The 14,041-nt window shown below is 45.5% G+C and overlaps 1 protein-coding gene across 2 annotated transcripts in view; it reads left to right on the top strand.

Moving 5' to 3' along the window:
* Nucleotides 1-12,622, top strand: part of LOC123426085 (E3 ubiquitin protein ligase RIN2-like) — a 50,561-nt gene extending 37,939 nt beyond the window's left edge. For both annotated transcript variants that reach the window (XM_045109861.1, XM_045109862.1), the window contains 8 exons: nt 8,155-8,251; nt 8,449-8,554; nt 9,037-9,194; nt 9,288-9,425; nt 9,514-9,581; nt 10,402-10,557; nt 11,860-12,217; nt 12,305-12,622. In XM_045109861.1, coding sequence (XP_044965796.1) covers nt 8,155-8,251; nt 8,449-8,554; nt 9,037-9,194; nt 9,288-9,425; nt 9,514-9,581; nt 10,402-10,557; nt 11,860-12,217; nt 12,305-12,364 — 1,141 coding nt within the window. In that variant the 3' untranslated portion in view covers nt 12,365-12,622. The remainder of the gene's footprint in view (nt 1-8,154; nt 8,252-8,448; nt 8,555-9,036; nt 9,195-9,287; nt 9,426-9,513; nt 9,582-10,401; nt 10,558-11,859; nt 12,218-12,304) is intronic.
* The last annotated feature ends 1,419 nt before the right edge of the window (nt 12,623-14,041 follow it).

Here is a 14,041-nt window from a genome sequence, read left to right as displayed (position 1 = left end):
CTAATACTTCCTAACACCCCCCTCAAATGCAAAGCGTATGCAACAACATTGCATTTGAAGAAGTGTAATACTAGAAAAAATGGTAATCCAAATCCGTGTCTTGAGAGTGGTCGTAGCATGAAGAGTCTTCAAAACCTGTCGAGTCGCCAAAGGGTATAACGAAGAGATGGCACATCAGAGGAAGATGGGTTGAAGATACAACATAAGTATCAAGAGAAGATGGGTTGTCAAAGAAAGATGACACATCAAGAGAATGAAGCATTGCTTAAAGAATCATTGCCCATGAAAACCGACGGCGAAAGAAGCTCGACGGCAAGAGAATAGGCTTAGATCAACAATGCAAAGAGAATAAAGCATTGTGCAGAAAATCATAGTCCATGACAACCGACGACGAAAGAAGCTCGGCGGTTAAGGCGCGATGGGCGTAGATCGACAATGCAAAAGGAGTCTAGAAAATCCTATGGAAAACAACAAGGGCAAGTAGGCCACAAAAGTTGTATAGAAAGGATCAGGACGGGAGAAAGGCTGACGGACAATGATATGGTGGACTCGCATGGCATGAGAAGCAAAAAATATCAACGGATTTGATGAACGCAGCAAAAAATATAAAAAACTAAAGAGCTAGGAAGCATATACTAGACGAAGATGCAAAAGCCATCGTGAAAGCAGACTGTAAATGAGATGTTGACAAAGGAGCAGCAAAGAGGAGCACCAGGCAAATGAGGGCGTAGCAATAGCAGCAACAAGCACATACACGTTGGATGGAGGGCAGCAGCCACGTGCTAGGCATAGGCTACACATGTGAGCAGTAGGAGAGCAGCACATCTGCATGGCTGCGCACAGACTTGCAGATTGGGCAGCACGCGCGTTGATCTTGCGGGCGGACGGATTGGAACGGCATACGCAGTCAATGCAGGTAAGGCGTCTGAGATCCAATAAGGCGACGACGGAGAGCCTAAGAGGCGGCTGCTGGATCTGCATGCGTTGACCTGCAGACATGGCGAGCTGGGCGACAACGGAGATGACGTGGAGAGCTGGGCGGCAGCGAAGATGAGCCAGACGGGGCGTCAATCTGCAGGGGCAGTGGCGACGCGGGGAGCAGGGGCCGGCAATGGGAGGAGTAATCAGTGCACGAGTTGCACATATCGATCTAAGATCAGAAAAAGTCAATCGGGAGAGAAGGACGAGTTGCGCGTCCAAGGAGAAGACCTAAACCTAGACTCTAATACCATGTTAGGATAGCAACTTATCTTTATTAAAGGCCCACGGGGCATATATATATTACACAAGATTTGTGGTGCAAGGAAAGTAAACATAGACTAATAGGACTCCTAGACCAATACTAATACTTCCTAACACACTGGACCTTGTAGTACCTGATGATGCGGCTTCTGGTGCAATGCTCGGCTTCATCCAGGATGCGGATTGGTCTCTCATGATAAGTGAGGTCTGGCTGAAGATTGATAGCTCGGTGATCGATATCCTTGTAGAGCTCACGACGGTTGGGAACTTGGAGGCACTTTCGGAGTTGCGACACGTGGAAAACGTTGTGCACATCCGAAAGTTCGGATGATAGCTCCAGCTGGTAGGCAACTTCTCCCCGTCTTGTGGTGACCTTGAAGGGGCCAATGTACCTTGGTGCAAGTTTCCCCTTGACGTGGAAGCGCTTTGTTCCCTTGAAAGGCGTGACTTGAAGATAGCCATAGTCGCCAACATGGAAACTCATGTCTCGGCGATGGGAATCGGCGTAGCTCTTCTACCTTGATTTGGCGGCCTCTAGGCGTTCCCTGAAAAGTTGAACTTGCTCTTCTGCTTGACGGAGGACATCTGGTCCGAAGACCAACCCTTCTCCGGTTTCTTACCAGTTGAGGGGAGTGCGGCACTTGCGACCATACAACACCTCAAATGGTGCCATCTGGAGGCTGGACTGATAGCTGTTGTTGTAGGAGAACTCAACAAAGGGCAAACAATCTTCCCACTTGGCTCCACATGCCAAGACACAGACACGGAGCATGTCCTCGAATATCTGATTTACTCGTTCCGTCTGCCTGCCGGTCTGATGGTGAAAAGCGGTGCTGAAGGATAGCTTGGTTCCCATAGCTTCGTGAAACTTCTTCCAGAACCTCGAGGTGAACTGGGTGCCACGATCTGACATGATCTCCTTAGGAACTTCATGAAGGCTCACGATGCGATTGATGTAGAGGTTGGCTAGCTGGCTCCCATCATAGGTGGTATTGACGGAAACGAAGTGGGCTACCTTGGTCCGGTGGTCGACAATGACCCAAATGGAATCATGTCATTTGCTTGATCTGGGCAAACCAGTGATGAAGTCCATCCCGACTTTGTCTCACTTCCATTCAGGCACTTGGAGAGGTTGTAGCAGTCCAGCGGGTCGCTGATGCTCAGCCTGGATCCTCTGGCATACGTCACATTTAGCGACATAAGAGGCTATCTCTTTCTTCATGCCATGCCACCAGAATTTTGCCTTGAGGTCTTGATACATCTTGGTTCCTCCAGGGTGGATGGAATATGGAGTGTCATGTGCCTCTTGCAAGATCAGGTTCTTGAGCTTAGCTTTGTTGGGTACGCAAATGCGGTCCCCAAACCATACGACTCCTTGCTCATCCACTTTGAATCCTAGGGCCTTGCCATCCTTGATCTTCTTCTTGATACCTTCGATGCTCTCGTGTCCCTTCTGAGCTTCCTTGATATCGTCCATCAATGCAGGCTTCGCTTCAAGGTTGGCCAGATATCCTGGTGCGACTAACTCCAACCCGAAGCTCTCAAGTTCCTCATACAAGGCGGGTAGCCTTTCCTTGATCATAGCATTCAAGGAACACGCCTTCTTGCTCAAGGCATCTGCTACCACACTGGCCTTTCCGGGGTGGTATTGAGTACCGAGGTCGTAATCTTTGATCAACTCCAACCATCTTCGTTGCCTCATGTTCAATTCCTTCCGAGTGAAAATATACTTCAAACTCTTGTGGTCTGTGTATATTTCACGTCGCTTTCTCAGAAGGTAATGTCGCCACATCTTCGAAGCATGAACCACTGCTGCCAGCTCAAGATTGTGAGTGCCGTAGTTCTCTTCGTGAGGACGTAGCTCTCGGGACATATATGCCACGACTCTGCCCTCTTGCATCAGGACACCACCAAGCCTGGTCTTTGATGCATCACAATATATCACAAATCCCTTGTGAATATCAGGGATGGCCAGAATTGGGCCGTTATCAACCTCTTCTTGAGCTCTTGGAAACTTTCCTCACACTTCGGTGTCCATTCGAACTTCTTGTCCTTCAAGAGTTGAGTCATAGGTCGGGCGATGCTTGAGAATCCTTCGACAAAATTGCGGTAGTATCCCGTGAGTTCGAGGAAGCTCCTGACTTCGTTCACGTTGGTCGGTGATTTTCACTTCGTCACGGCTTCAATCTTGGCAGGGTCAACTGACAATCCATATGCTGTCAACACATGGCCCAAAAACCCAACTTCATGCAGCCAAAATTCACACTTGCTGAATTTGGCATAAAGCTGGTGCTCTCGAAGCTTTTCCAGCACCATCCTCAAGTGTTGCTCATGTTCTTCTTCAGACTTGGAGAAGACGAGTATGTCGTCCATGAAGACAACGACAAACTTGTCTAGATACTCCATGAAGACTTTGTTCATGAGGTACATGAAGTAGGCTGGGGCATTGGTTAACCCAAATGACATGACCGTGTACTCATACAGGCCATATCTGGTCACACACGTCGTCTTCGGGATATCCTCGGGTCTGATCTTCAACTGGTAATATCTAGACCTGAGACTGATCTTGGAGAACACCTTGGCACCATTCTGCTGATCGAACAGGTCTTCAATCTTGGGCGGCGGATACTTGTTCACTGTTGTGACTTCATTGAGAGAACGGTAATCAACACAGAGCCTGATTGTGCCGTCCTTCTTTGACACAAATATAACAAGCGATCCCCAAGGAGAGACGCTAGGACGAATGAATCCTTTTCTGAGCTGCTCAGCCAGTTGCTCCTTCAGTTCAGCCAACTCTTCTGATCCCATTCTATAGGGCTTCTTATAGATGGGTCCTGCTCCGGGCATTAGCTCAATAATGAACTCAATGTCACGATCAGGTGGCACTCCGCGCAGTTTGTCAGGAAAGACATCTGGGTATTCACGTACCACATGTACTTGATCCATCTCAACTCCCGAAAGGCAATTAACCCGAGGGGCTTGATTGGTGGTAGGGTTGGGAACATACTTGACCTCGACTCCTTTGCTCTTGGCACAGTCTAACAAGCCTTGGTGCTTGGTTAACCAATCCATGCCAGGGATCACGTCCAAGCCTTGCGACTTAAGGACGACGAGATCTGCTAAGAAGTCTACCCCGTTGATGTTGATCCCAACTCCTCTACACCCTATCTTGGTCCTCATTTCTGTACCCGGGATTTGCACCGTCATGTGACTACTCAAGGGCGGAGGCTCCAAGCCACTCTCTAGCGCAAACTTTTGGGTAACAAAAGCATGCGAAGCACCACAATCAAATAGAACTGTTGCTGGTTGAGTTGACAAGGAACGTACCCAGTATGACATCCGGGTCCTCCCGGGCTTCCTCTGCGGAGACGTGATCCACACGGCCTTTGCCATTGTTTGGGCAGGTTGTGGGGAGCTTGGTTCAAGGATGGCGCTCCACGGCCTTGTCCCTGGTTTGGCGCATTGGGGCACGGTGCATCTGGCTTCTTGTTGGGTCACTGCCTCGAGATGTGTCCAGGCTGACCAGACCTGAAGCATGTGACCTACCCGAAGTTGTTGGTCTTGCCGCCATTATTGTTGTTGGGAGGGTTGTATGCCGGCTTGGAGTTGGCATACGGCTGAGGCTGGTAGCTCGAACAAGGTGCAGGAGTCCTGGATTGCTGAGGCTGATAGTTTGGCTTCGCTGGGGCTGATTGCCAGGGGTGAGTCTTTCGTGGCACGACGCTTATCTTTTCAAGCATGAGGGCCTTGTTCACCAGCTCGAAGAAGGTTCGACAGTCACAGACAACAAGTTGATACTGCAGCGATTGCTGAAGTCCTTCCATGAAGTGTTCTATCTTGGCTGCCTCAGTGCTGACATCCTCATGTGCATACCTCGATAAGAGGTTGAACTTCTGCAGGTACTCCTTGACAGAGCCACTTCCTTGCTTCAGCGCTCGAAACTCCTGCTTCTTGATGGCCATAATCCCAAAAGGGATATAGGCAGTACGAAATCCTTGCTTGAAATCATCCCAGGTGATTACACGCTCGCCTTTCATGACTTTGAATCAATCCCACCAAGCTCTAGCGGTACCTCCGAGGCTGTGAGAGGCATATAGAACCTTCTCACAGTCCTCATTGCAGTTGACCAATGCAAGGAGGTCCCCGATGGTGCGGATCTAGTCATCAACATCCAAAGATTCAACTGTCTCGGTGAAGGTCGGGGGCGAAGACCTCATGAACTCTGACAGAGTGGAACGACCGTTGCCGTTCCAGCTCTGTTGCTGGTTGTTCACGAGAACCTGAGCCATCTGCTGGATAGCGGCAATGTTGGCTTGAGGTTCCTCCCGAAGAGCTTGGAGAAACTGAGCCATAGTCAGGTTCTCCGGCAAAGGCGGTGGCGAGGGAATATCGCCTTATTGCTGCTCCTGGTGACCTCCAGCTTGAGTAGACCCACCGGCTTCTGGCTGCTGGCTAGAGTCGCCGGTGCTGGGGTTGCCAAAAGTACTGGTGTGAGTAGCAGTCACCATCATGTTTGGAGCAGCCAAGTCAAACAACTGGAATAGACGAAAGGAATAGTAACAAGAGGGAAACGCGCCTAAAGGGGGTTGGTACAGTGCAAATGTGTCAAACAATGGATCGAAAGACTCATCACATAAGCTTAAGATAAGATAGGCGATGTAGTCGCTTACATGTTGCCTATGGCAAAAGCGCGACTTGCATCGAAACACAACCAGAAAAACAAACAACAAGCACACATGGTTTCATATGAACCATTACACGGACTCGACTTCACAGGAGGGGTTCATAATTTGTCCTACCCTAGGGGTTCTCGGACTCAAGTAGTGGAGTGCTCGGTCTCGTACCCACGCCCCTCTAGGTCTTCCTCCTGGTCATTATCTGTATGGGCGTCGTCTCCCGTCGAGGGAATCAGGGAACGGGGAGGTCCATCCCGACGACCGGGGAGGTCCATCCCAAAGACGATCTTCTTCCTGTTCCAAATGAAAGAGTAAGAATTTTTCTTTCCTTTACGTGTAGTATCCACATCAAATTGCCAAGGTCTCCCAAGAAGAACATGGCTGGCATCCATGTCAACCACATCACACAACACATTTGAGTGATAATGCTTGCCCCAAGAAAGTGGTAGGTTGCATTCTTTAGTGATCCTCATATTCACTCCTTTCTTGATCCACCCAATAGTGTAGGGTTTTGGATGATCATGAGTTTCAAGTTTTAAATGGTTACCAATTTCTGGGAGATAAGATCCCCCCAGCTGCAACTATCAATCACTAAGTTGCATACCTTGTCATTCACAGTGCATTTGCTCTTAAATATTTTCTTCCGTTGTGTCTCGTCGGGTTGTGGCGTGGAACATAGAAGACACTCAATCACACATACCACCTCTTCACCCCGAATCAGAGCCCAGATCCTACCCCGCTGTAGGATTCACCACCAAATCAGCGCACAAAACAAGATAGAGCATGGGACTTTTCCTTTGACAAAGGACTCGTCAGCAACCGGCTCCAGCCGCCTCCTCTGTGTCTGAATGAATCACCGCCGCCGCAACGCAACCACAACAACAGAAACATCGCCACTGCAAGAAAGGAGTGGAGGATGGGATTTTACCGAGAAGCGAACCACCGCGCCTCCCCGTTTGAAACACCTCCAAGGATCAACCTAGCTGTGAATACCATTTGTCAGATCCCTATTTTACTCAGATCGGCGAAATCACGAGGAATGGAAAAGAAAGTGAAATTGTATCTAGGGTTCGCCTCGGAAGGGAGAGACCCTGACTTGTATTGCTGCATTATACGTAATTTTGTTCCCACGCTTAGATAGTGCTGAGCCAGTTACTCGCCAAGTGAAACGGTAATAATAACTAGTGACAACTGGTGAAACTGAACAGTAAAGTAAATGGGCCTCACCATCTTGGCTGCCCGATAACTGAGGAAACATTAAGTCAACGTTGACAGTAGTTTCAGGTTCAGGCGAGCTCCAGATCTGACATGCTGCTGTGATCTTCTCTGCAGTGCAAGTCTTCATTCAGTGCCGCTGACCTCCTCTATTATTGCCTGACTGCCTCTGCCGTTCCATGAATGGGTATGCAGCTGCAGATTCCTTGCCTCAGACTTCTGCTCTGTTCAGCTTCATTCATGATGGCTTTGTGGGTGGCCGCCGCATTGCTTAGTCCATGGGCTGCTAGTTTGGTGCTGGGAAGCTATTGCTGTTGGTGGTGTTGGGCTGAGTACCATTGTGCTGTCCGATGGTGTGCAGTTCTTGCTGTTTTGGCTGAGTGCTTGCTGGCTGCTGCTACTTCTAGCTAGTATCCCTTCTCGAGTCAGTCTCTTCAGTGTATTGCTTATGTTATATCCATCCATGTCCATCACTGTGTCGTGTTGGTCCATGCCATACTAGTACACAAAAGCCTTGGTAATTCAGCCTCTGTTTTTCTGGTCCTGGTCCATTATTTATATTGTATGAGCATGGCCTCTTTCCATTCGCATGGTCCTTTATTGTAGAGGCCCTTGTGATGCCGCATTGCAGTTTTGCTTTCCCTGAAGTTATTGCTGCTGGGTGCACCTCATCTCTTTTGCGCTATGCTCTTTGCTGTCGTCTCTCTCTCTCTCTGGCATGATTTGACAGGTTTGATGGCGCTACGTAGACTTGGACTGCAGCTGTTTATTTGTCTTTAGTGTCTTACATTTCCAAATGCAATGCTACTTCATACGTTTGACATTTGAGAAGAGTGGGAGGGTGGTGGTACGTGGGTTATGGTCTTTTCCTATTGGCCTAGATTAAGGATATCTCCTCCAGTCCTTTTACTTATATTAGGCGCTTTGGGTTGTGCAATACAACAAGCTCTGTTCATAACACAAATATGGTGCTGTTTCTGTTCAGAGAACTCACTAGTTATTTTTTATCCAACTTCTCCAGGATGAAGCTTTGTGTAGGGTTCTGCAGTTCATGCAATTCTAAGTTATTTTGGCTTATGTTATTTGAGCCACTTAGTATTGCCTTTGAGTCACTGCAGGTAATTTGAACCAATATTGTGAGGGGTATTTGTGACTCATTGACTTCCAGTTTATTCTTGTATATTTTGCTGCACTGCCATTTATGAATATTAAGTTGTTAACTAGGAAAAAAAAACATCATGAATGTTTACCTGTGCATAGTCATTACTTCTGAACCTCTCGATGACATTTCTGAAATAGCTCTCCTTTTTGGCAGTCTATCATGGTGCATGGATTTCAGTTGTTTGACATTTGGCAGCGACATCTGATGGACAGCGGTGTGGACTATCTTGATTTCCAAAAAACTTATAAACAAGCAGCAGGTGATAAGCTCCTCAGCTAACTCATTGTTGATATATAACTCTTATGTTGTGCATGTACAGTTTTTGTTGCTACCATCTCAATGATAGTAATACTGAGGTACACAAGCAGGACATCTGGTTACAAAAGTGATATCCATGCTTACAGTCAAACTATTTAACTTTAACCAGTAATATCTTTGTGAATATTTATCTTGGCCATCAAAGTAGTATGTGTACATTTGTAAGAAATTAGTTCATAAACATTATAATTTTATTAGATTGTACAAACATATGGCCAGAATTATTCTTCTTGACCAGGGAGGTACACAAACAGCAGTTTCAGTCACATATAACACTACTTATTGCTTTGGTGTATCTGTAGGCTGCGCTTTATCTTCAGTTGAACAATGTTTGAGGAGCAAGACTTACTAAGCTCCTGTGCAAACTCCTCTTGAACTCTTTCCACTTTGCTACTAGGATGTAATCATGCTTCACATCTGCAGGTTCATTTTCTGAATGGAGAGGCCAACTTATAAGGAATTTTGGTTTTGCCATTGACCTGATAAGCTTGTTGATGTCACTTGGTCATTATTCGATGATCTTTTGGCTCCGTGGTATGGCGTTTCACCTGGTCGACGCAGTCCTCCTGTTGAACTTGCGTGTAAGGCAAACATCACCTATTGGCAGCTGTTGATAAACTGTGTTACTTTCATGGAATTTAATATGTACTGATGTGTCTTTTTACCATATGCAGGCTCTTGTAGTTTCATTTTTGAAGAGAATTAAGACCTACATTAAGTTAAGAAAGGCACTCCGTTCGCTCGATGGAGCACTCCCTGATGCTACATACGATGAAATCTGCACATACGATGATGAGTGTGCCATCTGCCGGGTGAATAGTTTTCTAGATCTTCAGAAACTCTGTCGTCCTTGACTACTTCTGTATCTGAAATTTTCGTTGCTTCTGCTGCAACTCACAGGGACCAATGGCTCGAGCTAAAAAGTTGCCTTGCAACCATCTATTTCATCTACCTTGCTTGCGATCTTGGTATGCCCAGTTACTTTTAGTGTGTTGCCAATTGATGCTTGATTGCTAGTAAAAAATCATTTGAGTTAAAGGCTGTAGTTATCAATGTACTCTTCCATATGTCCATGTCATTTAGTTACTTGAATTCCGAATTAAACTACGAGACTAGTGTCCTGAACTCCTGATTTTGCTGTCAACTGGAACTTTCTACAATGGAATCAGTAAAGGAGTTTATTTGATACTTCATCCGTTCATATATATAAGATGTTTTCGATATTTCAATATGGACTACATACGGACTGAAATGAGTGAACCAACACTAAAACGTGTCTGTACATCCGATTCACATAAAAGTTGAGCATCTTATACTCCCTCCGTTCCTAAATATAAGTCTTTTTAGAGATTCTACTATGGACTACATACGGAGCAAAATGAGTGAATCTACACTCTAAAGCATGTCTATATGTATCCGAATGTAGTCCATGTTAAAATCTTTAGAAAGACTTGTATTTACGAACAGAGGGAGTATTTGTCAATTGGGGGGGGGGGGGGGGTATTACTTACCAGTGCATAGCGAACAAATCAGGGGAAATTTCACCTAAGGATCAATTACTGAAGTCATGTTTCAGTGCCCCTCTGTTGATCTGCTTAGTAAATCATATTAAACGCTTCAGTGTCTTTACCATTAAATGTATGTACTCCCTCCGATTCAAATTAGTTGACGCAGCCCTTATACAACCTCTATACAATATTGTGTACAGGCTGCGTCAATTAATTCGGGTTGGAGGGAGTAGGAAATTTGCTCCTCGTTTTACTTTACTCATATTGTTGATATGGTTAGGTTGGATCAAGGATTAATGGAGGATTACTCTTGTCCAACTTGTCGAAGGCCACTCTTTCTTTCATCTCAAGGGCATTCTAGGTCAACAACAGCAGAGATAGCAAATATTCAGCAGACGGTTCCTGAACAGCAGAATCCTTCAGATGGTGTTTGGAGGTATGCATAAAAACTTACAATGTTCTATTATCTGTGGCAGTTACTTCACCAGACTATACTCCAGATTGCTTCTCTATTTTTCGTAAGTATTGGATAGATTTCTGATATAATAACGTCATTTTGAAATTAGCCCTCAAAACTCAGTAAATGTTATGCATCAGCGGTACAATTTGTGGTTCTTTAATTCCCTGCATCGACCATCTTCAAAGTTAGCACGCAGTCAAGAGTAACGGTATTCTAGTGTCAAAACCTAAGTTTCTTGGTGGTAACTGGCCAGTTGACACCGGTTATGGGAAGTTCTGCTGGAATCTGGTTGCTTAAAAACTTCTGATTTAGCATATGTGCAGTTGAATATAGATGTACTTCGAAAATTAGAACACTGAACATTTCTCAGGGAAGGGAACAACCACCAAGCAGTAACATACGTTTTGTGCCTAATCATGTAAATAAAATACTCAGGTGTAGAACTCTTGGGAGGTGTTTGTTTCAGAATCGTTAACGCAAACGTAAACGTAAATGATTTACACCGTCACTGTAAACGATATGGCCAAAAACCGAAATTTGTTTGGATGCAAGTGATGTAACGTTAACAGATACCGGCATGAAGCAAGAAACGGGAACCCAGGTCGCTAGCTCCACCCGTTCCCCGGTGCTGGTGGCCATAGGTTGCGCTCGAGGGCAGGTTGAAGGTAGCGCCACAGGTTGGCGTCGCTGCAGAGGAGGACGACGAGCTCGTTCCCGACGATGTGACGGCGGGGACATAGATCGGAGTCACTGTACGGAAGATGTAGAGGCCGCTAGCTGCAGCACCTTTGTCCGGCAAGGAGGTGAAGGGTCGGGGACGAGCCGGTGGCGAGGTCCTCTCCGGCGGCGGGGGAGATCGGAGCGAGGGGGGTAGGGGACGAGCCGGTGGTGATGTCTTTTCCGGCGGCGGAGGAGATCGGAGTGGAGGAGGTCGGGAGGACTGGTTCAGAAAAAGCCATGACGGTTCGGTAACGTAATCAGATTGCAGCGGGGGAGGCCGTAATCAACGGTAAATAGAGGTGGGATTTGTTTCCACGGTACCTGATTACGCCACATTGCTACCAAACCGATGTAACGGTTTCAGGTTGCGCTGTAATCAGATTACGGGATGAAAAACACGAACCAAGCACCTTCTTGGCTGTTTTATTAACATGTTAACTCAAGACCCAGGAGATATGATTCATCAACGATGGCAGAAGTGTAGTCTTCCATTCAATTTAGGTGACTACAGAGTTGTCGATATTTTATTCCTTAATGTGTTTGTGTTGGTTGTCGCAGAGGTGCGGGTCTTGATTCTCGCTTGGCACCACCGTGGTCGAGCCCTGGGGTGGATGACCCCAGTTCCTCTAGTGCAGTGAGATCTGTGGGGCTTAGCGGCGTTCAGATGATGATGAGGCAGTTCGCTTCTGTGACTGATAATTATGGGCATACAGATACCACCTGGAATCTGTGGCCTGAGTCAATGGCAGGCCCTTCAATTATTCCGTCATCTTCCTCGAGGCCCGATGGGGTGTCTGCTAGCTTGCGGTTCCGAGGCACAGCAGGAACACCTAACGGAAGCATGTTGCGGGTTAATATCATGGTAGATAGAGTACGAGAAGTTTTACCCCATATGCCTGACGAGCTAATTATTGAAGTACGTTTCTGGTTTTGCTAGTCTCTTGTTGTAATTTCTTTAGACACTAGTATGCACTAATGCTTTTCCTTTTCAACTTCGTTGCAGGACCTGATGAGAACGAATAATGTGAATGCCACTGTGAATAATCTTCTGCTGATGCAATGATAGAGCAATACAACATTTAACGATGATATTTACTGCCTATAAGTTTACTTATGACAAGTTTGTATAGTTAAAGACGAGCCTGGGTATTAAAGCATGGGTTCCTGTAATAAGTGTTTTGGTCTATTTTGTTCCATATGGATAAAATGCGCCAGCTTTGTATAGTAGTCATAACTGTACAACATTATGCTCAATATGCTGTAGATTAATGTATGTAGAAAGATGCAAGTGCTACCACCCAAATAAAATTACTATAAGTAACTTGTGTTGGCAGTATCGTCGTCATGAAAACGGTTGTGGAGGAGCAACTCCATCTTGCTTCTACGAAGTGTATAGCTCTACATATCGCTCGAGATAGAAAGATATTGCTCTAGAGGCGGAGATAGGCCGATGTGGTAGTAGGAGTTCAATGCAAAACCCATAGAGCATAGGATCTACTCCATAGCGGACCGGGCACAGCTTGGCAGTGGGGTGCACTTATGGGCTAATAGTGCCTAGTGCAAAGTACATGCATAGAGGAGTGTCCTGTTTATTGATCTTTTCTGGCTGACATTGTTAACATAAAACGGAATGTAAACATGATGCAGTATATGCGGATGACATGCACTTTGCGATTGTTTTAAGATTTTCTCAATGGAATATTTGACAATGTGATGCATTTAATTTGAAGTTCCTTTCGTACTGCGTGTAGTCTCTTTCCTATTTTGTTTAACAGCAGGCTTAATTTTTATAGGGTTGCAATGAGTTGGGATTTGAGATTAATTCAGAGCTTGTGCCTTTGCCCACTGAATTTGAAATGATTATGCATGCTACATGCTTCTTGCCAACAAATAATTTTGAACCGAAAATGAACTTGGATGCTCCAGCTGAGAGATGCCTTCATAACAAAAAATAGCTAATTTAAAAAATGCATCCATAAGAGACAGTGGCAGAGACATGTATAACATATACTCCCTCCGTTCCTAAATATAAGTCTTTTAAGCGATTTTACTATGCGTCTACATACGAAGTAAAATGATTGAATGTACACTCTAAAGTATGTCTATATACATCCGTATGTAGTCCACTAGTGAAATCTCTACAAAGATTTATATTTAGGAACGGAGGGAGTATTTTGAAATAGAAAGAAATTCCATGGAAATTAAGTACCAACGCCATAACAATTATGGCATTAAACTATGGACAAATTGAGGGGCAATAATCAGCAGCCAGGACAATACATTTCTCCTTCAACTTAATCTTTTTGTAGGAGAAGTGCAAATAACTTTTTCTATATCTTTTTACTATATCATAGAACACATGCTCTTGAACTATAGCTCCAGGATTGATGTTTGTTGTGTTAGGAAAGCAACTTATCTCTATAGAAGGCCCAAGGGGCATATATATATTACACATGACTTGGGGTGCAAGGAAAGTAAACATAGACTAATAAGGACTCGTAGACTAATACTAATAGTCTAATGAAGACTCCTAGACTAATACTAATACTTCATAACACCCCCCCCCCCCTCAAATGCAAAGCGTATGCAATAGCATTGCATTTGAAGAAGTGTAATACTAAAAAACAATGATAATCCAAGTCCGCGTCTTGAGAGTGTCGTCATAGCATGAAGAGTCTTCAAAACTTGTCGAGTCGCCGAAGGAGAGAACGAAGAGATGGCACATCAGAGGTAGACACCG

This window comes from Hordeum vulgare, chromosome 2H (assembly GCF_904849725.1).
Source record: "Hordeum vulgare subsp. vulgare chromosome 2H, MorexV3_pseudomolecules_assembly, whole genome shotgun sequence".
Taxonomy (NCBI): domain Eukaryota; kingdom Viridiplantae; phylum Streptophyta; class Magnoliopsida; order Poales; family Poaceae; genus Hordeum; species Hordeum vulgare.
Note: the sequence above shows the minus strand (reverse complement) of the source record. Positions and strands in the feature narration are given on the sequence as shown.